Source organism: Myotis lucifugus, unplaced genomic scaffold, assembly GCF_000147115.1.
Source record: "Myotis lucifugus unplaced genomic scaffold, Myoluc2.0 scaffold_288, whole genome shotgun sequence".
Taxonomy (NCBI): Eukaryota; Metazoa; Chordata; class Mammalia; order Chiroptera; family Vespertilionidae; genus Myotis; species Myotis lucifugus.
In genome coordinates this window covers 406,002-429,920 of record NW_005871336.1, presented here as the reverse complement: position 1 = coordinate 429,920, position 23,919 = coordinate 406,002, and the positions used below count along the sequence as shown (strand labels likewise).

At 39.2% G+C, this 23,919-nt stretch overlaps 1 protein-coding gene across 4 annotated transcripts in view; it reads right to left on the bottom strand.

Moving 5' to 3' along the window:
* Positions 1-345: 345 nt before the first annotated feature.
* Positions 346-23,919, bottom strand: part of CUNH11orf74 (chromosome unknown C11orf74 homolog) — a 59,048-nt gene continuing 35,474 nt past the window's right edge. Inside the window, exons 3-7 of one of the 4 annotated variants that reach the window (XM_014465341.2) lie at positions 21,610-21,767; positions 19,494-19,565; positions 17,013-17,079; positions 7,230-7,387; positions 346-607 (exon numbers count right to left, since the gene is read on the bottom strand). In XM_014465341.2, the coding sequence (XP_014320827.1) occupies positions 440-607; positions 7,230-7,387; positions 17,013-17,079; positions 19,494-19,565; positions 21,610-21,767 (623 nt within the window). In that variant the 3' untranslated portion in view covers positions 346-439. The remainder of the gene's footprint in view (positions 608-7,229; positions 7,388-17,012; positions 17,080-19,493; positions 19,566-21,609; positions 21,768-23,919) is intronic. The other 3 variants (XM_014465347.2, XM_023763520.1, XM_023763521.1) reach the window with 3 other exon arrangements.

The window sequence follows — 23,919 nt, the reverse complement described above, 5'->3', positions numbered from 1 at the left end:
CAATATGTCTGGATAGCTGCGGCCAATAACTTCCCCACATAATCAGTACGTCTCTCTGTGCTACAACGCATTTTGCATGTGTAACTGTCCTTCACCCCCAAAAAGGTGATGATGCTTCCAATCTTTGTTACAATGCCCCGTGTTACCTAGTTGTAGTGCTCTCTTCAAACTGACCCTTCAGTGGGCATTGACTCCTGTCCGAACTTGCCACCTCCATCGCCCCCTACCCGCCATGGATGCAGCAACGTGACAGAAGGGAGCTCTGTGAGGGTGGAGATCTCTGTGGTCTTGTTAGCAGCATCTCCCTATAGGCAAGTAACTCTGACAAATCAATGCACACATAAATTTCCACAGAGGGGCTTACAGTAGGTTTATCATTTATTCTACTTTTGCTTGAATAAGAACAAAATAAATGTAAACAGGAAGATGTCTTGGTGAATCAGTCACGGGGTTCCTCCAAGTCCGCGTTGATGTTCTCTCGCTTGTGCTTGGATAGTTGTTCTTTGATGGCTTCTACCTCTGCAGGAGTGAACTTGGGGGTTAGCATCACAGTGTCATAATCAAATTCTTCATCAAGAATGAAGGGCTGAACTTCATCCCCGAGTATCTGCAAGAGGTAGCAAAGGAGGAAAATCATTTACGACCATTGTAAATGACGATAAAGTCCAAAACGTGATTCCCTATTACTATTTAATTAAACATTTTTTAGACTCCAGCTCTCTCAGCTGGTTAGGCCCTCTTTTAAGTAAAGGAATACAGTCACTTATTCAATTTGACCTAATGTAAGCCCCTTAAGAGCCCCATTTGTACCTCCCTGCCTCTAAACAATATCACTAACTAATTCTGCCCACAGCAAGAAGCAGAAAATCTATCTTGCACACATTCATTACATTTTTACCACCTGTAGTGTTAGACTAGAAGCATATGGAAAAACTAAAGGTTTGCATTTAAAGTGTGAAAAAATACACCTTAAGATTTTGATCAACCTTGAATACATTTTCACCATTTACCATAAAAGACATATCAACAAAACAATTTTCTTTTTTAAAAATATTTTATTGATTTCAGAGAGAAAGGGAAAGGGAGAGAGAGATAGAAACACCAACAATGAGAGAGAATCATTGATTGGCTGCCTCCTGCACGCCCCCTACTGGGGACTAAACCCACTACCTGGGCATGTGCCCTTGACTGGAATCGAACCCGGGACCCTTCCGTCCACAGGCCTACACTCCATTCACTGAGCCAAACCGGCTAGGGCTTAACAAAACAATTTTCAAAATTAAAAGTACTCTACACTTATTTCATTTACTTATTCAGATAATACCTATAATTCCTGGTCCAACAAGAGTAGGAATTAAAACACATAGTATCTCCTTAAATTTAAAAGTCCAAGATCCTTTTGTCCTACCAAGAATTTTTAAAATATTACAGAATTTATCTACAAGCCAGAGTAAATGCAAAGAGGTATAATAATTTTGTGTCTATTTATTCATAATCTGTGTTTTAAACACTTCCTAAAAGAAGGTAGATTTTTTTTTAAAAAAAAGCGTATTTCCCACTAAACAAAAAGAGAATGCCTTAAATCTCACTGTATCACCCCTTCTAGAGCCTCTCCCCAAGCAAATGGTGTGTGACACGTGAACTCATCCGGCACCCATGTGCAGCTCTATAATATGTATGGTGACGCTGAAATAATTGAAAACTATGGTTTATGCAGGAATGAAAAAAAATGCCCTGAAGCCATAATCAGCTTTAAATATTCTTGCCTGGAAAATGATCTCATTGAGTGGCTTTTGCAATGTTCTTGATAATGGAGTATATAGCTCAGAAACCGTGCTGTTAGTAAAGGTGAAAGAAAGAAAAAAAACCCACAACCATAAAAAATAGATTATCTCTCCTGTCCGTTGGGCAAGTTGAACCTCATAGTTAGGAGTGCAGGGTTAAGAGCAAACACCCGGCCATCTTTCGTCCTTTCTCAGTAAAACCAGCAAGGGAACGCATTTCAGAGGCCTGTCGATTTCCTCTTTATTAGAAAGTGCGCGCTCTCCTGACAAGGGTGATGGGAGCTCTCACTGGAGTGAGTTCCCACCAAGGGCCAGCCCCGGTACTCGGAACTGTGTGGGCAAGAGCAGTGATCTTCAAACAACCCATCTCACAAGGAGCTGAACGGCGAAGTCACATGCCCCAGACTATGCAGTCAGTAAGAAAGGGAAGTGAGTTCTGAATCCAGAGTCTTCAGGGAAAGCTTCCCCTTCTCCAAAAACACAGGAAAAATCAACCTGGAAGTCTTCCCTAAGCCTGGTCATCGCCATCGGGGAGAAAAGCCCTTTCTAGATAAGCTAAACAAATCCCATAGCCTATAATAAAAAGCACTCAAGGCTCCACATAATACCATGATGTCTGGAGCAGCAGACAAAGGGAGCCGGTCAGCCTGCAGAGAAACCGATCATCGTGGTCACTTTCTGAGATGAAACTTAAACGCCACAAAGTGACCATGCGGTAATACTGTTGAAAGCAGCTCAAATGAAGAAACACAAGCAGGCAACATGTTCATTTCCTGCATGTGAGCATCCCTGCAGTCTCCACGTCTACTCAGCGATAAGCACTGAGGCTTGCAGGCCTGGCCCCATCCCGAAGGACCCTGACAGGGACCCTGACAGGGATACAGGGGAACACCGTTTTAACCAGTGCATTCCCGCTCATGGGATCCTTGCTGCCTTGCATACCTGGTTAAAGGAAGTAGGCATTATGCCTTGTTTTTGTATTACCAGACCCTGTGCTAGGCATAGGCAAGCAATGGTACTAGAATGAAAAGGCTGCCGTCCCAGCCTACCAGGAGATTACAGTTACATGGGGTCAAGCAAATTGAAAAGAAGCAAATTAACACAATGTTGTTCCGGGAGTACATACAAGGTGCAATGGGATCCTGGAGCAGGGACACTAACCCCAGCCTGGAGGTCAAGGAGAACTTCCGGGAGTGATGCCTAAGCTGATCCCAGCTCAGAAAGGACTAGTACAAGTTAAAGAGGAAAAGAGAGAGTGAGTCTAAGAGAACAGAGAGGACAGAAAACACCCCAAGCAAAAGAAAATGAACATCTAAGAACTAAGGGCAAGAAAGAATATAAACTATTTAAGAAATTGTAAGTATGAGAAATAAGAACAAATGTTATAATGCAAAAAGTGAACCCAACTGAAGAAAAAATTGAATTCTTACTGAAGTTGAGGTGTCTAACTTACTTTAGGACCTAGTTTATTTTACACTATAATTTCAAAAGTAAACTTTCTACCTAACATTCTTTCAGAATATGCACACACATAGAGATACAAAGGGTGGTTGGGGAAGGGAGGTATAGATGGATAATTTGTAAATCGTAGCAATTTTAGCATACATTTTTACTAGTATGCATCTTGGGTTTTTTCCAAGCCTCTGACATTATAATTTCATATTAACATATTATTCTGAGTTTTATTAACATTTAGTATATATCAATGGCTCTTGCAGACTGAATAGTAATAAATCAGTTATTAGAGCAAAGTAATTATGAATATGTAATTATGAATACCCTATATAGATTTATAAATCAACATAACATTTAGAAATTTATAAAACAACATAGACTTAAAAGGTAACTATTTCCCAGCCGGCGTGGTTTAGTGGTTAAGTGTCGACCTATGAACCAGGAGGTCACAGTTAGATTCCTGGTCAAGGGCAAGAATCCCTTGGGTTGTGGGCTCAATCCCCAGTCGGGGGCATGCAGGAGGCAGCCAATCAATGATTCTTTCTGATCACTGATTTTTTTTTCTCTCTCTCTCTATCTCCCTTCCTCTATGAAATCAATAAAAATAATATTTTTAAAGTAACTATTATTTTACTATATATGTTAATGATGCCATTTAAAAATCCTAAATATAAATAAAAAGTATTCCGGTTTTTTATTTAGTATTTTTTACTATATACACGCCAAAAATGGTAAATTTTACTCTATAAATGAGATCTCAATAAACCTAAATTTAAAAAGGAAAGAGAGAAAGAGAGGGAGGGAGGGAGGGAGGGAGGGAGGGAGGGAGGGAAGGAGGGAGGGAGGAAGGAAGGAGGGAGGGAAGGAAGGAAGGAAGGAAGGAAGGAAGGAAGGAAGGAAGGAAGGAAGGAAGGAAGGAAGGAAGGAAGGAAGGAAGGAAGGAAGGAAGGAAGACACACTGCAACTCAGAAAACTTCACTGTGAACTTCAAAATGGCAGCTTTCAAAAGACAGCAAAGTCGCAATTCTATTTATGTATTTCAGCTGTTGGCTACTCTGGCACACTTTGGGAATTCCCTTCTTTCAAGTAAGGTTCATCTTAGGGTCCTGAGCTACAAGACTCCAAATTAGTTGCAAACTCAAATTCTGATTTATTTCAAAGAGAAGCATTTGTGCAATGGAACGCCAAGTCTCCCACTATTACACAGAAAACAACTGTGAATTAAGTTATTAACTTGTTATTTTTGCCTAAGGAGCTGAAATATGTGGATTTCAGGTATAGAATTTCAAATCTAATTGAAATCTTTTTGAGCCTCTGGGGGAATAGAATTTGTACACTGGCAGAACGCTGCTAGTTTCCTTAAATTGCTCATGTGACTTATTCTAAGTGCGACTGCTACAAGAGGAGTCATTTTCATTCAGAGTACCACATAGGCAAGTCAAAGAAAACAGAACTAATGCTCAAATCAATGACAGCAGCATTTAGCTGTAAGCTCTATTACAAAGCAATATGGTAAGTAAACTGTCCTTATAGGTGAAAAATTTTGAAGACCCTATATGAATTGGAAAAACAGGAGATCTCCCATTAAAAAAATACTATACAAGTTTCTTCTATGACCTCTTCTATGGGTTGGGGATGGGGAGGAGGAACTCACAATTTTTCATCTTTCTAATGTGAATTACTTTCATCAAAATATATTAACTAAGGCAAGAAATTATTCACAAATAGAAACTGGAAGGTTCTTGGGAAATGTTTGACTCTAAGGGGGGAAATGCACATGTATAAAACCAGTGATAAAATTAACAACAACAATTTTTTTTTAATTGGTCTGATCCATACTAGGAAGCTGTGGATTCCTATTAGGCAATTACAGGAAGTTGGGCCATCCAGGGTATGTTTTCATCTTTCCAGACTGAAGTCACAGAAAGCCACTGTGTCTAGCCCCTTCATAGGCCCTTACAGGACATATTTGCTGGAAGTTGATGCGTATGGTCTTATATTGGCATTGGGTGCTTTAAAGTAAGATTAATACTATTAAACCATGGCAGAGTTGGTGCAGTATTATGATTTCTAGATAGTTCTGAAAAGTTTCTCTTCCAAATGGTGGTTAGAAATAAGAATCCCAAACCAAGGGATATTCAAAAGTTATTCATCTATGTCTCATGAGTTTGCCAACACAAACATGTTTATATCATTTTGATTCCAATATTTAAAAATGTTGACATTTTCTGGGAAGAAATGTATATTCTCTTTGAAGATACAATCATATATAAGGTTTTAAATAGCATTTTACTGGATGTTTGACAGGTTCCAGAAATTATTCAGGGTTTTCTTTTAACCCATCAACTAAAATCATTTTATAAACATTTCCATAATGGTACCAGATGCAGTGACCACTAGTTGGTCAAATCATTTGTATGGTCACAATGGAAGTCAACAATTCTTTTAAAGAAACTCATTCCTGCCAGAAATAACCTTGCAATTTTAGTTTCTTACTACTCAACAAAAGCAATCCACAATTCAAAAAACACACTGAAAAGTGGCTATCCCTACCAGTTTATCTGGTAACCAATTTAGGGGTTTAACATAAGCCTACTAGCACCCTAGACATAAGTTTGTCATACCAGTGAACAAAGTCTTATAATAAAGGGGTAATTTAAAATTGAAATGCATGGATTATTTCTGATTGAACGACTGCTTCCATAACCAAATATCTTCAAGTGGCAAGATGAGTACCTGATAATTAAATAATCAAGAAACATCCTAAGGGCTTTCTTAGAAAGAGATAATAAAGAGCTGTTGGCAATCTCTGTTCCTGATCCCCTTTGGTGTTCCAATGAACTGAGTGCTAAAGGTCACATCCTGCCTCTGCTGGTGCACCTTTGTCGAGTACATGCAGAAGAGCTGTAAAGGATGGCGAAGGGTGACTTTCAAGTGGTGCATTTGGGAGAGAACACATGTGGCAGAGGTTCCATTCTACTCTGCTGGGGAAGCCAACAGCTGATGACACTTCTCAGCCTCCCTTGGGGTGGGTAGGAACATATGAGTGGCTGCCAATAGGGCGTGAGCAAAAATGGAGCCCTGAGCTCTGAGCTTGGGGAAGCAGGCTGCCTCGGGTTCTCATCCCCTGCCCCCGGAAGGATGGGGACCTGACTCGCAGCAGGCACTCTCATCCCCTGCCCCGGAAAAATAGGGACCTGACCCGAAGCATGCACTTGAGGACAGAGTCTGGAGGCAGAGTGGAGTTCCAGAGAGAAGGAGCCGTGGTGAATCCAGGGAACAGAGCCACTTGCTAACTTGAGAGACCCTCCACAGGTTGTTCCAAGAAAGAAAGAAACTTCTATCTCCTCCACCACTGAATTATTGTTGGGGTTCTCTCCTGGAGCAGCCTAGCTTTACCTTAACAAATACAGGATGTCTACAGGGCCTTAGGAACAATAATACAAAGAAAAAAGGCCAGTTCAGACTAAAAGAGATCAGAAAGCCATCTGTCCCCTTCCTCTGTCCTTTCGGTTGCATTGTCCCCAGGTAGCACTGGCCTATAGAGATACGTCATGAAATAAAAATATTTCCCATGGCGGGTGTGCTCAGTGGTTGAGCATCGACCCATTAACCCATTGGTCACTGTTCGATTCCCATTCAGGGCACATGCTGGGGTTGAGGCCTCCATCCACACTAGGGGGCATGCAGGAGGCAGCTGACTGATGATTCTCTCTCATCACTGATGTTTCTCTCTCCCTCTCTCTCTCTCTCTCTGAAATCAATAAAAACATATTCTAAAAAAACTAGTTTCCATGTAAAAACACAATCGTTCTCTGTGCTTAAAAAGAAACACATACAATAGCAATAGATGGCCGTGAGAGGGGCCCAAATAAGCCACTTGAATTTGGAATTTTCCCAAATCTGAGAAAAAATACAAGAGAGATGGGTAGAGGAGCATTTCTCTGAAAGGACAAGTTACACTGCAATTGGAGTACCACCATGGAGTACCTCGTCCTTTTGCCTGTCCGCTCTTTCCACCGTGGGCCTTGGAACGACTGCAGGGGTCAGAGGCTGGGCTGCGGGCGGAATGTCAGCTGCGGGAGGAATGCCGGAAGGAATGTGGGTGCTGACGTCCTCCACTTCCCCGGGCAGCAGCGGCAAATCTGCTGGACAGAAAATATTTCACTTGATCCTTTCTCGGAATTTACAATTGACCTAAATCGTCTAAAAGCCTGTAATGGTCCCAAGAATAAAGCAAATATGCTCAGGTAGAGTAGGTCCATCTCACAAGGCCTGTCCTGGTTTGAGATTCCCCTTTCTAGAAACTAGAAGTCCCTGGTACTTCTATTTCTACCCTATTGTTGCAGTTAGAGTCCATCCAGAAGGTCTCAAAGAAATATTGTTTGGGAATAACTTGTTCATGCCTCTCACCCCTCAACCCACTGTCTACCTCCATAGGAAAATAAGGCAAGAAGATGCTGTTTTTGCCTCATTTTCCCATATTTTCCTGAGGGGAGAAGAGAAAGGAAATAGAGTGTAGAATTTCATCCTGTAAAGAGATGGCAATATTTCAACAACAACAACAACAAAAAAGCATATTAAAAAACAATGATGCCAGAAGGAAAGAACTCTAACTTTTAACAGAAAAATGAACTACTCTGTCACATTCAGAATGCATACTCTACGTTTCAACACCTGCAAACAACAAAAACGTGTTTCCGGCTTATTTGGCACAGTTATAAGAATTCAAGAGCCAATCTTGGTTTTCTGATCAACTCATGATGAAGGGATGTGTTCCCTTATATTTGCACGTGTGAGAGAACGTGGAGGCATCACAAATAAGTGATATTCTCCCACAGCTTTCTTTAAGGAGGACAAAAAAAAAAACACAAAACACACAAATAGAAGCACAACAGGCTTCGCCCTCAGTAAGTTTTCACGGGACCAGAGGCTGCAGGAGATACCCAATAACTTGCAGTTGGCTCAGGGATGCTGCTCAAAGACGATCTTACGGAAGAATACATTCTCCCTGGAAGTGACTAACAATAGGCATGCCTTGACCGTTGCCAGTGGCAGCATATATGGGGAGATAATTGAGCATGATTCGATATTCAAAAACTGAATCTTATGTGCAATACATCTCTCACTATTGTGATTCTGTCGCCTTCACAAAAAATATAATTACAAAACTCATAAGACTCCAGCAACAAAGAACATAGCCTAGAAACTGAGCGTGTGAGTGGAGGATTGGTGAACAAGGTGGTTTTACTGTGATTAATTATGGAAACCATAAAATATGACCTGATTAACTAGCAGAAATAAAAACAATAATAATAGTCAACTCTTACAAAGCTGATATATTACATGCATTAACTCAGCTAATCCAACAGCTCCATTACTTCCTGTTTTATAGGCAATGAGCTCTAAGCACTAAGAGTAACCTCATTGAAGGTGCCACAGCCACAAAGTGGCACAGCGAGGCAGTCTGTCCGCAGAGCCAGGCAGTCTGTCTGCAGAGCCCATGATGCCACCTTATAAACTTCTTTTAAATAAGCATTTTCATTACATATATTTTTTAAATCTATCAGATTAGCCAAATTTAAGGCCAAGAAATGTCACTGCAATAGCTCCTTAGTATGGCTAGTCAGTTGTAAGTGCACTCAAACATTTTATGCCCAGAGAAGTGCTTTTTTTAAACTCATTAAGGTTGGTGGGAAGATTGACTTTCTAATATATCTATGTATGAGTTCAAAGCCAAACTCAGTGCAACTGCCTGGGCTGGTACAAGCCTGGTTAGGGGCCTGCCAACAACAAAGGCAAGACGAGAAAGGTTCGGGCCTCTTAATGTAAAAACCAATGTCTACCAGACCCATTGACCATCAGTGCAAACATCAGTTCAAGTGTAAGACAAAAATCAATTCTGCCTTCAGAGCTATTTAAAATCTGATTGAGAACCGTATGCACCAAGAAGGGCAACTCTGCGATTCCTTTGCTAAACCTCTTCACCTCTAATATTTTGGAGAAGACGTTTTCTTTCATAAAAATTCTACTGCCATGGGAACAACTTCAAAACAAGAAGACTCAGAATCCTCCACACTTTGCTTTGCCATTTGCTTCTTCAGTACAAAAGCAAAATGTACAAATGCGTATCTATTGGTGCCTAACACAGCACCTTACACATAGTATAGTCTCAACAAATACTTAAGGATAGGAAATAAATTTCCTGCATCTCAACTTTTAAACTGAACAGCAAGTATCAAGAGTCTGTGTGCTAATAAGACATTGTGGATGATGTAAAATATGTATAGTTCTTACCCTCAATAATTAAACTTTGTTACAGGAATAAGATTTTCACACATAAAATCAAGCAGAGAATAATCAAAACAAAATTGAACAACCTTAACTCTAAAGAGGATAGATTCATAAAAGAGTAAAACCAATATGGACGAGAAGAGTCTGATAAGACAGTTATGAAGAAAGCTACCTTATCTTTTAGCCATTCTATAATCACGGGTGTGTTATTTATATACGCATGTTCTCTCCAGGAGAAAAATGATGGTATTCATTAATGGTGGGGAATGGAATTTGGTATCTCTGTAAAACTATCTAAAACTGAAATGTTTTAAGAAACTTGATCCTATCTTAATTGTTTCTGAAATACCAAAGGCCTTGTTTTCATCTTCACTAAATACCACTCTCTTGGCTGATGTACATGTAGAGTCAAGGCAACTCTCAAAAACAAATTTTGATGCTAGGCAGCAAGACTGAAAACACTTCAATCTCTTCTTTCTCAACTACATAAGAATTTCCAATATTTATGAACTATGTGTTCATGCCATTTGTCTTTCTGTATGTAGTCAATAATCAGCAAGTCAAAAACTATACTCACAGAATCCAATACAACATTATAAAGCAAGCAATCTATCTGACATCTAATAAATTAGGTAAGAATAATATTTAATTGTGTGACATAGTTATTAAATTAACCAATCTGTTCCTTTCTTGTCATGTAGAAATGACAAAAATTTTTTGAAATTTTGGGCATTCTCCAAGACGAAAAAGGATGTAGGTAAATGCTTTAGTAATCCAGGCCTCTTCCACACATAGCTTTCAGCTATGATAGTCTATCTCAGTGGTCCTTATTCTTAAAATTTTTTTGAAAACTCCGAAGAACTTTAGTTTATGTAGGTTATGTCCATGAATATTTATCATATTATAAATTAAAGACTGAGACTTTTTTCAAATATTTATTTAACTATTTAAAATATCATCATATATTAAAATAAATATTTTAATGAGAAATCTATTTTCCCAAAACAAAGAAAATAGTGAGAAGAGAAGCACTGTTATATAGTTAAAAAAAAAATTTTTTTTTGTCTGCCTTAAGCAAAGAAAGCTGGATTCTAAACTTGTTAAGCACTCAAGTTTGGAATATTGTTTCACTTGATGTCAATGAAAATAATCTAGTCTCACACAGATTTATAATTGGAAAAGGGAGGAGTACTTTAATAGTCTTTTTATATAATCATGGACATTCTTCTTTGATACTATACTAGATCTCAAAAAATGGTAAAGTAAAAAAAATAAATTCAACATGCAGTCTGAAACCATTTTGGTGAATTTTTCATACTGTCATGTTAAAATCTTGGTCAGTTTTACATGTTGAATGGTTCTTTCTCTAATACATGATTTTGTAACATCATAAATTTGGAAAATACTGATTCACGGTTTTATACAGGTCCCTCAAATATAGACATATTTCATTATACAGTATAAAAATCACATTAGCTAACATTACCAATTTTATCAGAAAAGTCTTTAAATATTAGGGAAGTGTCAAGCTCACAGTACTGGATGCACGTCTCCAAAACTCTGTTTTTCACTCAATGCACTGTCAATTTTGTCACTGACAATGAATACTATCAGTTGCATCAGGCAGTGGCTCCTTTGGTTGAGCGTCGTCCCATACACCAAGAGATTGTAGGTTTGATTTCTGGTCAGGGCACTTGTTGGTGTTGCGAGCTGGATCCCCAGTGGGAGGCATGAAAGATACAGCCGATACTGTAGATAGTTCTCTCTCCTCAATGTTTCAATCTCTCTCTTCATCTCCCTTCCTCTCTCTGAAATCAATAAAAACACACTAAAAAAAAATACTATCAGTTGTTTGTCTTAAAGAAATAGGCCTACTTTATTCACTTTTTTTTACTTCATTTTTTTGAGAACTGTAGTTTGTCATTGTTTCAAGTAAAAATGTTGATCTACATTAAAAAAAAGAAAAGAAAAACTGGTTCAAAACACCACTCAATCACACGATTGATTTTCCATGAGACAACCATTGTATTTCAGTATGTAGCATTCAATGTTCAGCATTCAAACAAAAACTACCAGGTATACAAAGACAGTAGATCAAAAGGGGAAATTGATAATATAAATGGACCCATAGGACACCTCAGGTATTAAAATTATAAGACACAAAATTTAAAATAACTGATTAATATGTTTTAAAAAATGCATCACAAAAAATGGAAAATTTCAGCAAAACTAAAGTCTATAAAAATAGATATTCCAGCCCTAACCGGTTTGGCTCAATGGATAGAGCATCGGCCTGTGGACTGAAGGGTCCCGGGTTCCATTCCAGTCAAGGGCATGTACCTTGGTTGCGGGCTCGATCCCCAGTAGGGGGTGTGCAGGAGGCAGCTAATCGATGTTTCTCTCTCATCGATGTTTCTAATTCTCTATCCCTCTCCCTTCCTCTCTGTAAAAAATCAATAAAATATGTTTAAAAAAATAGATATTCCATATCTTTTGATAACTTTAACAACTGGAATATTTAGGGATTTATCAGCAAATTAGATCCAATTCAAGAATGGATTAGTAATCTACAATACAGATAGTAGAATATACTCCAACTGAAGCAAGAAAGGAAATAAAAAGGATGGAAATGCTGATAAGAGCCTAAGAGATATAGGGGATATGTAAAAATGTTCAGGCACAGGTAATATTTGGAGAGAGAGCAGCTGAGGATTTCCCAACACTTACAGGAATCTCTGCGAACCCCAAACAAAATAAATACAAATAAAACAATACCAAGGGATAGTGAAAATCAGCCAAATGAGAGGGAAACAAAACATATTGTCATCAAAAAACCATATTACCTTCAAAAGAACAATAATCAGACTGATATCTGATTTTTCAACAGTTTTCAGTAATGAAGATAAGAAAAGATTAGCGTATCATCTTTGAAGTGCTGAAAGAAAAAAATAACAAACCTAGAATTCTCTACCCAGTAAAAATATGGGAAGATGAATAATAATAAAATAATACTGGATTAATACAAAATAGGCAAGAAATAAAGAAAACATAACTGGCAGGATAAGTATATATGTATAGATGCATGTGTATAAATGATAGGCAGTTCTCAAGAGACATAAAATTCAGAATAAATGAAAGTAGGAGAAGAAAGAAAGATTAAAAAGTACAAAAGAAGAAAGGTAACTGCTATCCAAGGAGAAGGTGGACAAGTTCAGGGAAGACTTACTTCAAGGATGATATTGGCATTCAACAATGATAATAAATCATATCCCTCTCCCTCCAAGTACAGAAATAAAAAATAAATACAGGAGTCAGAAAGATGGGAAGCAAAATATGAAATATATAATGGATGGAGCTGAACTTAAAAGTGCTGCTTGTTCTGCAGTCACAATGGGCTTCTTATTTTCCCAATTCTGTTCTCTTCTCGGGAATGGACTGAAAGTTTCCTCATGAAATCATGAGGCCTGGGCAGCAGGTTTGCCCTGTGGTTGACATGGCTTTTGAGCTGGACCTTAAAGGATTGTTAAGTTTGCACATATAAAAATTGGAGGGACAAAGATAGAGGAACACTTGGAAGCAAGAATTTTTCCCTCTCTGTGTTTTCAGTGATCTAGGCAATGAAGGAATGATTTTAACAGTACTAAGTATAAAATGAATGAAATGCCTAGACATTAAGTTGGCTGAAACATGCCATTTCCTAGCTCAGTCCCGTTATACATGCTGCGCCTTATGCTGTTCCTATACTCTCCTAACCCTCAGCCTCACTCCACCACCCTCATCTAGTTAAAGATTACTCATCCTCTAGATCTCAAGATCTCAGAGAGTTTTCTCTGACCCACACACAAATTTAAGTTCCCCTGCCATATGTATGTTCTCATGAGATCTAGAATAATTTATAATTACATATGTGTGATTATCTGGTTAATATTTGATTCTTCCAATAAATTATGAATTTCATGAGAACAGGAACCAGATCAATTTCATCCTCCCTTATATTCCAGGCACCAATCACAGTTGTTAAATATTTGTTGAATAAGAGTCCCAGGTCAATGATAAGCTACATAAAGGTGCTTAAAGTTATAGATAAGGAAAGAATTTTTTTTAAAAAAAAAAACAACAAGAAAGAGATGACTGATACCTTTGTTAGAATTGGGAGCACTGGAGAGCTTGAAAATGAAAATCAAATAAGGCTGCCAATCTTTGGGCAGGAATTATTTGCCCATTCTCCTCCAATACAATCAACCACAGAATAAGTACACACACTGACTAAAAGAGTATAAGCCTGAGAAACAGACCTCAGTAAGGCTCTTCAGCCCACTGCACTCAGCTAGAGAGCAGGCTGGGCCAACTGAAGGGAGAAATAAATAAAGCCAGAAGATTCTCCCTGCTCTAATGGCTCAGCATAGCTAATACCTACTCCAAATAATGATGACTCTGGATAAAAGTCAGGGGTACGCTAGTAATTACCCTGCTGGTTAATTACCTTATCTCAAATTCAAAGGAGGAAAAAGTGGTTAACTTGATTTCAAATACACACAGGGCCCCAAACTCGGTGGCAACTACTAGTGCTCGACACCACTGCAGTGAGCTGGTTCCTCTGAAAAACTGTGTCTGCCTGAGCTGCCAAAGCCAAACACTGGGGAAGCATCATAAAGCCAAACACTGGGGAAGCATCCTGCACCTGAATCTTAAAGAATATTTACGAAAGCAAATAAGGTGAGCAAATGACATCAATGGCAGAAAAACAATGCGCAGCTCACTTCCTGGTTGCCCTAGGCATATCTGCTGCTTAAACAATAACAACAGACTCTAATCAGTAAGCCTCTCAGCTGCCAAAATTTTACAAGCAACTCGCCTATTTGAAATGTCACATTTCCCATCTGACATAAATGTTTGCCTTCTGCTCACATTCCTGAGGCGTAATACAAAATGGGCCCAAACTACAATTCGCGTTGGCACAAACTATTTAATTTTTTCCTTGTAAGTGACCCAGACTGTGCATTATGAAAATTGTGAAGCCCTGGTGGTCCCTGCTGGTAATTGGAATAGGGCAATGAAGCCAGGATTGCTTCTCAGCCTAGGTTTTCCACATTATTTTCCATGTGGGACGGTCTTGACTAGCTCATTGGAGTCCACTGAGACTTGGTTCAGGCCTCAGTGACCCTTTTCATGTAAGTGCAAGACGGCCTGTTATCTGATTTCTGGAAAAATCATACTAGTGAGACTTTTTATGCAATTTTTTCAAACTAAAGAAATAGATCTGATTTTTTTAAAAATCATTAAAAACATAACTTGAAAAAATATTTAAGGAAAAACAATATGAAAATAATAAAAAGTGAAAAAGGCTAATTGAAGAGATTTCTATAACCAAAATCACATTCGTTGGTTAAGTAGGTTTATGTCAGTATATAGATCTTCTCATTACTCGCAGGAAGCAAGAAATTTAAACCATCGGGAAAAATGCCCAACCAATGTATTTTTGTGCCCTCCTATAAAATTAACTTTATATTGTAAATGTACTAAGTGCAAACTAGAACTATTTGTCTCCAAGTGTCATCCACACACGTGAACTCTGTCCGAATCCCCTGGGGTAGTGGCTGAAAACACAGATCACAAGATGCCACCGAAGACCTTCTGAATTAGACTCTCCCTTGGCACTAGGCCCAGGAATGTTCATTTTTAACAAGCTGGCCCTCCCAAAGTCACCCACAGCCCAAAACCAGTGTGCTTGCTCTACAAACTTGGCTCTTGATAAGTCCATAGCTATCCCTTCTAATGCAATTGGAGTCCCTAAACTGCTCTTATACAGAAATTCAGAGCAACCTAGGGTATCACAGTTAAGAGAACCTTTCCTTGGACTATGTGATTCCATCAGATTTCTGATCTCACTTGAACCAAGTCTGCTGGTTAACAGAATGCTTGAAAAACAAACCCTTCAGTAGAGTATTGTGATGTTCAGAAGCAGAATATAAATGTTAATTGCTTCCAATTACCCTCAATCCAGGCAACCAAAGAAGCCAGAATAGGGCTTACGGAGTGTCATCATTCCCAAACCAAGTACACCCAGACATGCTAACTCCTGTCTGGTTATAAAGAAGTCCCCATCCAATAATCGTGACCATAATTCATGATTATGCTTATGACTGCCTAAACACTGTAAGCAACACCAAATCCCATGGAAACTGCCCCTTCCCTAACGTTAGTTCAACATTGACTTTGAAATATTCTTCCATACTAAATTAGGAATGAGAGTTTTCAAAACAAACAATTCTAATTTGGAACATATTTCAAAAGTCCTTTAAGCAAAAGGATACCTATGTTTACACAAAAATGCTAACCAGGAAAGGAAAAAGGGCTCATCTACATAATCATCAGTGAATTAGCATAAAGCCTCTCTCAGTCCAGCCCATGTGGGAAGATGCCCCCAAAAGAAACATTTATGCCCTAACTGGTTTGGCTCAGTGGATAGAGCATCGGCCTGCGGACTCAAGGGTCCCAGGTTCGATTCCGGTCAAGGGCATGTACCTTGGTTGCGGGCATATCCCCAGTGGAGAGTGTGCAGGAGGCAGCTGATCAATGTTTCTAACTCTCTGTCCCTCTCCCTTCCTCTCTGTAAAAAATCAATAAAATATATCTTAAAAAAAAGAAAAGAAACATTTATAATATATCTTCAGTATTCTTAAGTGTTTGGTTTACATATTTAATAAATTTTTATGAAAGCAAAGATTTGGATTTTCTTTTGTTTATGATCAATCCTGATATTTTTTAATTTTTATGATCAATTGATATTCTATGTTTCATTCCAAAATAATCTCAATTTACAACATGGTGCTTCTAAGAAATTGGGTTTGACTTAGATGACTTTACTTGAGACAATCATTCAAAAATCAAGCATATGGTATATCAGTGTGGAGAGGGGCAGAGGGAGAGCGGACATCTTTATTTCATTCAAGATGCAAGACTTTACAACAGTGGTTCTCAACCTTCCTAATGCCGCGACCCTTTAATACAGTTCCTCATGTTGTGGTGACCCCCAACCATAAAATTCTTTCTGTTACTACTTCATAACTGTAATTTTGCTAGTTATGAATCGTAATGTAAATATCTGATATGCAGGATGTATTTTCATTGTTACAAATTGAACATAATTAAAGCATAGTGATTAATCACAAAAACAATATGTAATTATATATGTGTTTTCCGATGGTCTTAGGCGACCCCTGTGAAAGGGTCGTTCGACCCCCAAAGGGGTCTCGACTCACAGGTTGAGAACCGCTGCTTTACAACCTTCAACAGGCTTTGACCTTTCCACTGAAATCTCTGTTATTGAAAAAGAAATTGCAGAACTCCAGTTTTCCCTGTCTCAGGGAAGATGGAGATAGGATTGCCAGGAAAAAAAAAAAAAAGAAGCTGCCTAAAGTATTACTTGTAGCTTCTAGAAAGAGGCCAGGCAGTTTAGAAAGAAAACAGAAGGCATACCCTTGCTCATTTGGGGCTTAATCTCTTCATCCATGTCCAAATCTTCTACTTCTAGGAAATTATCTACCTAGAAAAGGATTAACATTATTTTTATGCATATTAGACTTTTTTTTTTAAAAAAAGGCAATTAAGAATCAATGAATCCACTTCCAAAACACTCAAGTGAGCAACTGAACCCAATTTTCTCATTAACTTGAGTCCCAGCTAAAGGTCTGTGTTCACACAGCTTTCCCAGAGACATCTGAAAGAAGCAGTAAATTTGGAAGTTGGCCTGGATTTTGCAGGCACCATAGTAAGATCTTTATACTGAAAGGGAAAAGAACCATCTGGGGAGTTCTTGAAAAGGGAATTCGTTCCAGATTCTATCCCAGAATATATTCCACAGCCAAGACAGTCCAAAACAGTGTCGTGCACGGGTGGGGTCCCTCTCGGTGGCCTGCGGGGATTGGGCCGAAACCCGAAGTCCAATGCCGCCTGCAGCTCCTACCTGCTGCTCCCGCTCATCCCGGTCCCACTGCGCCTGCCGGCTTGCGCCCATCAGTCCTGATCAGGAGAGGATCACCAGCCGTGAGCCCTGCGGCTGGCGCCCTCCGAAGGCAGTGGCCTGCGGGTTCGGGCTGAAACTGGCTCTCCGACATCCCCTGAGGGGTCCTGGATTGCAAGAGGGCACAGGCCAGGCCGAGGGACCCCACTGGTGCACGATTGGTGGAGAGGGACTGCAAGAGGGCTGCAGGGCGAGTCTCGCTCAGTCCTGATCAGCCGGACTCCAGCAGCAAACTAACCTACCAGTTGGAGCGTCTGCCCCCTGGTGGTCAGTGCATGTCATAGCGACTGGTCGACCAGTCCAACAGTCACTAACCTTTCAGACCTCACAGACCACCAGTAGTCCACGGACCATTGGTTGGCGACTGCCGCTCCAAAGGTTTCCTTAAACCAGTGGTCACCAGCCTTTCGGACCTCACGGACCACCAGTGGTCTGCGGACCACCAGTTGGCGACTGCTGTACTAGTCGACTGTCTGCTCCCTGGTGGTCAGTGCACATCATGGCGAGTGGTTGAGTGGCCTTAGCATATCATTAGCATATTACGTTTTGATTGGTTGAACAGTCGACCTGGTCACCAGACAACCGGATACTTAGCATATTAGGCTTTTATTGTATAGGATTATTACTGCTGCTGTTGTTTTATTGCTTTTGCTTCTCAAGCAAATGATGGTGGTGGGTCTGGCTATTATCATAACAGCACATTTTTCACTGGAAAGAGCCAGAAAGTAAAAAAAGAAAGAAAGAAAGAAAGAAAGCAGGAGAGAAGGGTTCATTCAAAACAAAATCATCCTGCCCTAGCTGATTTGGCTCTGTGGATAGACCGTCGGCCTGTGGACTGAAGGATCCTGGGTTCAATTCCGGTCAAGGGCACATACTTCAGTGGCAGGCTCCTGGCCTTGGTCAGGGGCATGTGGGAGGCAACCAATAGACGTGTCTCTCTCACATTGGTGTTTCTCTCTCTGTCTTCCGGAACTCTCTCTAAAAATCAATGGAAAAAATATCCTCGGATGAGGATTTAAAAATAAAATAAAATATAAATATCATTATAAAAAAAAATCATCCTGCCCAGGTAAATCACAAGCAAGGTAAGCAGGGCAAAAAAATCTTTCAAACAAATAAAACTGAAAATTACTTCAAAGGTAAAAAAAAAAAAAAAAAAGCAGAGCAAATGACCTTTACAGACACAATAGCGACATTTCAATGAAAAACTATTCCATGAGGAGTAACTGCTTTCCACTGCAAGCTGACAATGAGACATTTTAGATTAACAAAATGGTAACATTTCAGACACCAAACTAATTCATCTCAGGTGAATATCAAAGAGTGTAAATAAGAAAATGATTTCACCACTGGTTCCAAGGAGACCTAGAGTAAAGGCATAATGTCAAAACACCTTTTATGCTTATGACCTGAAATATGTGCATAACAAAATACCTTCAAATTGCAAATTTAGAACTCATAATTGGAATTCAAAAGATAGCCTGGGCCTGTCTTCTTTCAGCTCTATTTGTCAGACCATGGCTCTTACATAGGAATTTAAAAGGGTAGCTTCCAGGGCTTGTAAGTACAAAACTGCAGTTATTTCCTGGCATCCAAGTGACAGGAAAAATTTATCTTCCATATGCCAGTTTCAGTACGAAAATGGGAGAATCTGTTAAGTCCCATTTCTCTTAATGGTATATGCTAAAGGGGACTAGAGCCACATCTCCCTATCGAAGCACCCCTTCCATTTATTAAGCTTTGGGGGGAAAGATCTGGAACCTAGACAACCACGCATAGTGTAACATTCTCAAAAACAAATTTTTTTTAAAGTATAAGGGCAAAATCTGCTGAATTCCCCAACTTGTATGAGACAGCAAATGAGTCCTGTGGGTTTTTCTGCTTTTATAGTTTTTGGGGGGTTTTGCCATGGAAACAAAAATTAAATCATGCCTTACCTTCACCTTTCCTGCCCAATTTGGATCACCTTGAAAGGAAATGCCAACTTGTTGGCCTTCATCCAGCACTATCTGAAAAATACAAGGAAGACATCCTGATGGGAAAATGGAACAACTGAAAATAAAGGCGCTGATCCTGTAGCACTTCAGACAATAAAACTTTCCTTCCAGCTTTGTTAATTAGCTATGCATAATGAAACCATCCCATCCGGTGAACCCTTGAAGGGCAAACTGGAAAATGCTAATACAACTTTTTCAAGTTATTAGAAAACAATGCCATTGAACAATCCTTTGTGTCCAACATGCTGGTCAAAGATTCAATAGATGATATAATTCCAGTGGCTAAAGATTGCCAGTAGATAGTGAATTCACTGGGGGACAAAGTTTCTGTCCCACAATTATCTCTCTCTCTATATATAGCCTCTGCTATATATAAGCACATTTCTAATGAAGAGATTTTTGTTCCCTTGGATAAAATCGCAAATACAATTCTGTCCACAATATCACAGGGAAGATGTGATAAAGCAGAAACTCAAATGGCTTAAAAAGTAGAACATTTTTTGCTGGAGGCAAAGACCAAAAAGTAGTTAACATGTAAATGCGAGAGGTCAGTCAGAAGGCTGATGGACCTTGGGCTTTAGCAAGGGCTAAAAGCTATGCACCGATTGTTCTGTGGAGACAATGGTGGCTGAAGGCAATCTCCTAACCTGATAATCTTTTACTGTTTACCAAACCTTACCTTTGATATGTCTGTTTGGTTTGCTAAAGGGCAAATGTATATTCTAGTAAATAAAAAGCCTTGGGTCCGGACATTCAGAGAGCTTCGCCACTAGAGTGAAGCCTCTGCCTGGTTCCCCATGCCTTCTAAATTTATATTTCTTGTCTAGTGTATCCATTTATGCGTGGCCCCTTCTCCAGATTCTGAATCCTTGCTGCAAAAGGCTGCGGCAATTTTCCATGACTATATCTACTGCCTTGTCTTGATTTATAAGCAAAACCTGGACAACCTACAAAAATGTGTTTTGTAGTTTATCTAAGAAAATATACAGAAAATATTGCTGTTATTTTTAATGAAGAAAATCAATCTTTATAGTTTATTTCAACCTAAATAAAATACCCATTTAGTTTTTAAAAATAATAACTTTCACTTAGATTCCTTGATAGTTAAAAACCACAGCTGCCGAAACCGGTTTGGCTCGGTGGATAGAGCTTCGGCCTGCGGACTGAAGGGTTCCAGGTTCGATTCCGGTCAAGGGCATGTACGTGGGTTGCGGGCACATCCCCAGTGGGAGATGTGCAGGAGGCAGCTGATCGATGTTTCTCTCTCATCGATGTTTCTAACTCTCTATCTCTCTCCCTTCCTCTCTGTAAAAAATCAATAAAATATCTTAAAAAAAAAAAAAACCACAGCTAAGGATAATATGACTACAGTCTATTAAGTCTTGAAGGTTTGGGAGAGAGCATATAATATTCATTGACCAAATCCTGGAAAAAACAAAGATAACAGCTTCTACTTTAAGCTCGAAAGAGGTGAATCCAGAACAGGTAGAAGAAACTCCCATTTTACAGAGAGAATTTAAAAAGGAATTCTTTAGTTCCACATAGAGGACAAGTTAAAATGTATTTCAAGAAGAACTTGTAGATGGCAAATTCTTAAGAGGTTTTTCTTTTTGTTTTGTTTTGTTTTTTTATCCTCACCTGAGGATATGTTTACTGGTTTTAGAGGTGGGGGAAGGGGCAGAGAGAGAGAAACAGCGGTTGAAATGTAGGTTAGTTGCTTCCCATACATGCCCCGACCGGGATTGAACCCAGAGCAGGAATCGACCCACAAACTTTCAGTGTATGGGATGATGCTCCAACCAACCGAGCACACCAGCCAGGCTGTTAAGAGGTTTTTTAACAAGAATTGGGGATAACCAAGTTATCATCATAAACATTGGCTGTTAAATCATACAATGTAATAATGATTTTCAATAAAGTATCCCAATGACACTCCTTCTAGAATTTGGAGTCTGAGTGATTGGTCTAATAACTGTCCAGTGTCTCTGATGTTCTTCCGGATATTTTTTTAATTAATAAAGAACGTCTTTTCTCAGACTGTTTCTAAAAGTATTACCTGTTCCTCTCCTGAAGACTGTGATGAAGTACGAAAAAAGATGGCTTTACTCCTAAGACGGTGATCATTTGGTTCATTTTCATGAGTAAGTTGTACTGAAATAAATATGTCTTCTGAAGATCTGGTTCCAAATAAGCCTCTTTGGGTCACTTTATCCTCTGAAATAATAAGTGACATAATATTGGAAAACATCCACCACACCCAGTCTAGTTCATTTCCAGTTGAGAATCTTCCTTCCAAACAACAACAAAAATAGTTTTCGAAGAAATTTATAAATGCAAATAGATAAGACTATTTCATTTACTACACAAAAATATATGTTACGTGCTTACTATGTACCCAACATTGTTCTAAGTCACTGCTAAAATGTTGATAAAGTATAATACTTCCAAGTCTCCTTGGCATTACCTATCTCATTTTTTTTCCTAAATTTGAGGGGGATTTTTTTCTTATATGAAAGCAATATATGGAGGATTTTAGCACATTTGTAAGATAAAACATAAAAATTTGAAAAGTACTCCTAGTAAGACAGAAAAGCTGCAACAACATTTTTTCAGTGGTATTTTTCTCATATTTTTACCTATGCATTTTGTTCGAGATAACACAGCTGGTAAACAGCAGAGTGGGGATTTGAATCCAGACCTTCTGACTAAGAACCCATGCTCCTAACCACTGTCTATGCCACTTAGAATCATACCACAAAGGAAGGGAATGGGTCCTTAGAAAATAGAAGAATGACATGAGAAAAGAAAAAAATTCCAAAAAGAAGACAAAGAAAAAAAGTTTACAATAGTATAACAAGAACCAAAGGTGCATGGTACATTCCAAAATAGAACTCATTTGCTGCAACCGCAATAATAAATACAGGACTCCACATCAGTGATCACTAGACAAGTGATAAAAGAGTCAAAAGAGACCAGGTGGCAGAAATCAAGATACTGTGAGGGTGGTAGAGTAAGGTTTCATCCCCTTACAATACTCTACCATGAGATACAGGGACTGTTTCTTCTGTGAGCTCCTTAGGCAGGTATGCAACTAGAGGGGTTATGAGAGAGCCTAAAACAGTGAAGTGGCCATGCTTCCTCTTAAGCTGTTAGCTGCATGGCATGAAAATAGGTGAGATTCTCATTGTTCTAATGATCATAGCCTGGTGCTAGTCCAGTCAGGATCCTTTGTTTGCTTCTGAATAGCCATCACTAGTAGAATTAAAACCTATAGGGATGTCTAAAGGACATTAATGCTGAGATACTGTTGGGGAGCAGAGGTAAGATAACCTGGTGTATAATTATTAACTCAATCAGCCAGAGAGGCAAAACACAAATATTGATTGAATTTAGCGCTTTCTCTGTAAAAGGGTCATATTAGTAAATGACACACGCTCAGGCCAGCTCTCCCTACTGCCTCCTGCACCAACATTCATGGCTCCTAACAAGCTACTCCTGGGAAGGTGACCCCTGTCTTTGGCCTCAACATCCCATCAGCAACTCTGATGTGAAGCACTAGCTTGGGCTGCTGGGGTGCAGGGGCTGGGGGTGCTGAGTGAGTAGAGTAATGGGAGAGTTGCTCAGAATATTGCTGCAGTAACCAGCACTGTGAAAGATCAGGTAAGTGAGGAAGGAATAGTCTTAGGACTTATCTCCCTGAGGTCTTCCTCTTTTACAGCCACAGAGATGTCCTAAATCAGTCCTAGGGCAAAGATAAGCAGTGTAGTAGCAGGGTAGAGCAAGATAGTTCTAAAAATGCTTGGAAACAGGAGAAGTTCTCTGAGAAATGAAAGGGTTCCTCAAAGTTAGAATCAGGGCTTCCTGTGGCCACCTGCCATTCTTCAGTGCACTGTTCTAATACGAGGTGGAATTACTTCAGTTCTCCCTGCTTATCCTTTAAGGCTTGAACAGACTAAATCTAGTATTTACTAAGAAAACACTGTGTACCCAGCACACTATTGTAACAGTCTATTGACTTAAATACTTGGAAGGCATTTAGTGAAACAGATATTCCATAAGGACCCGTTCTATTTGTTCTCATATCACACAAGGTACTGCCATTTCCAATAAAATAACCAGGGTATTTGACAGATGAAACTCCTTTGAAAGAAAGAGCAAAATATAATGAAGTCTCTACTTCTGATGCTGATGTTGAAATGCTGGTGGGGACTCAGATCTAACAAAATTTCTTGTTCATGCTTTTAAAATTTCTTCATTTTGGAAACATAAAACTTTCATTTTTAAAATATGATTAAGGGTGCTGAAATAAATTACAAATTCCTAACTGGGCAGATCATGGTGGGTAGTCATGCCCACGCCTACAACT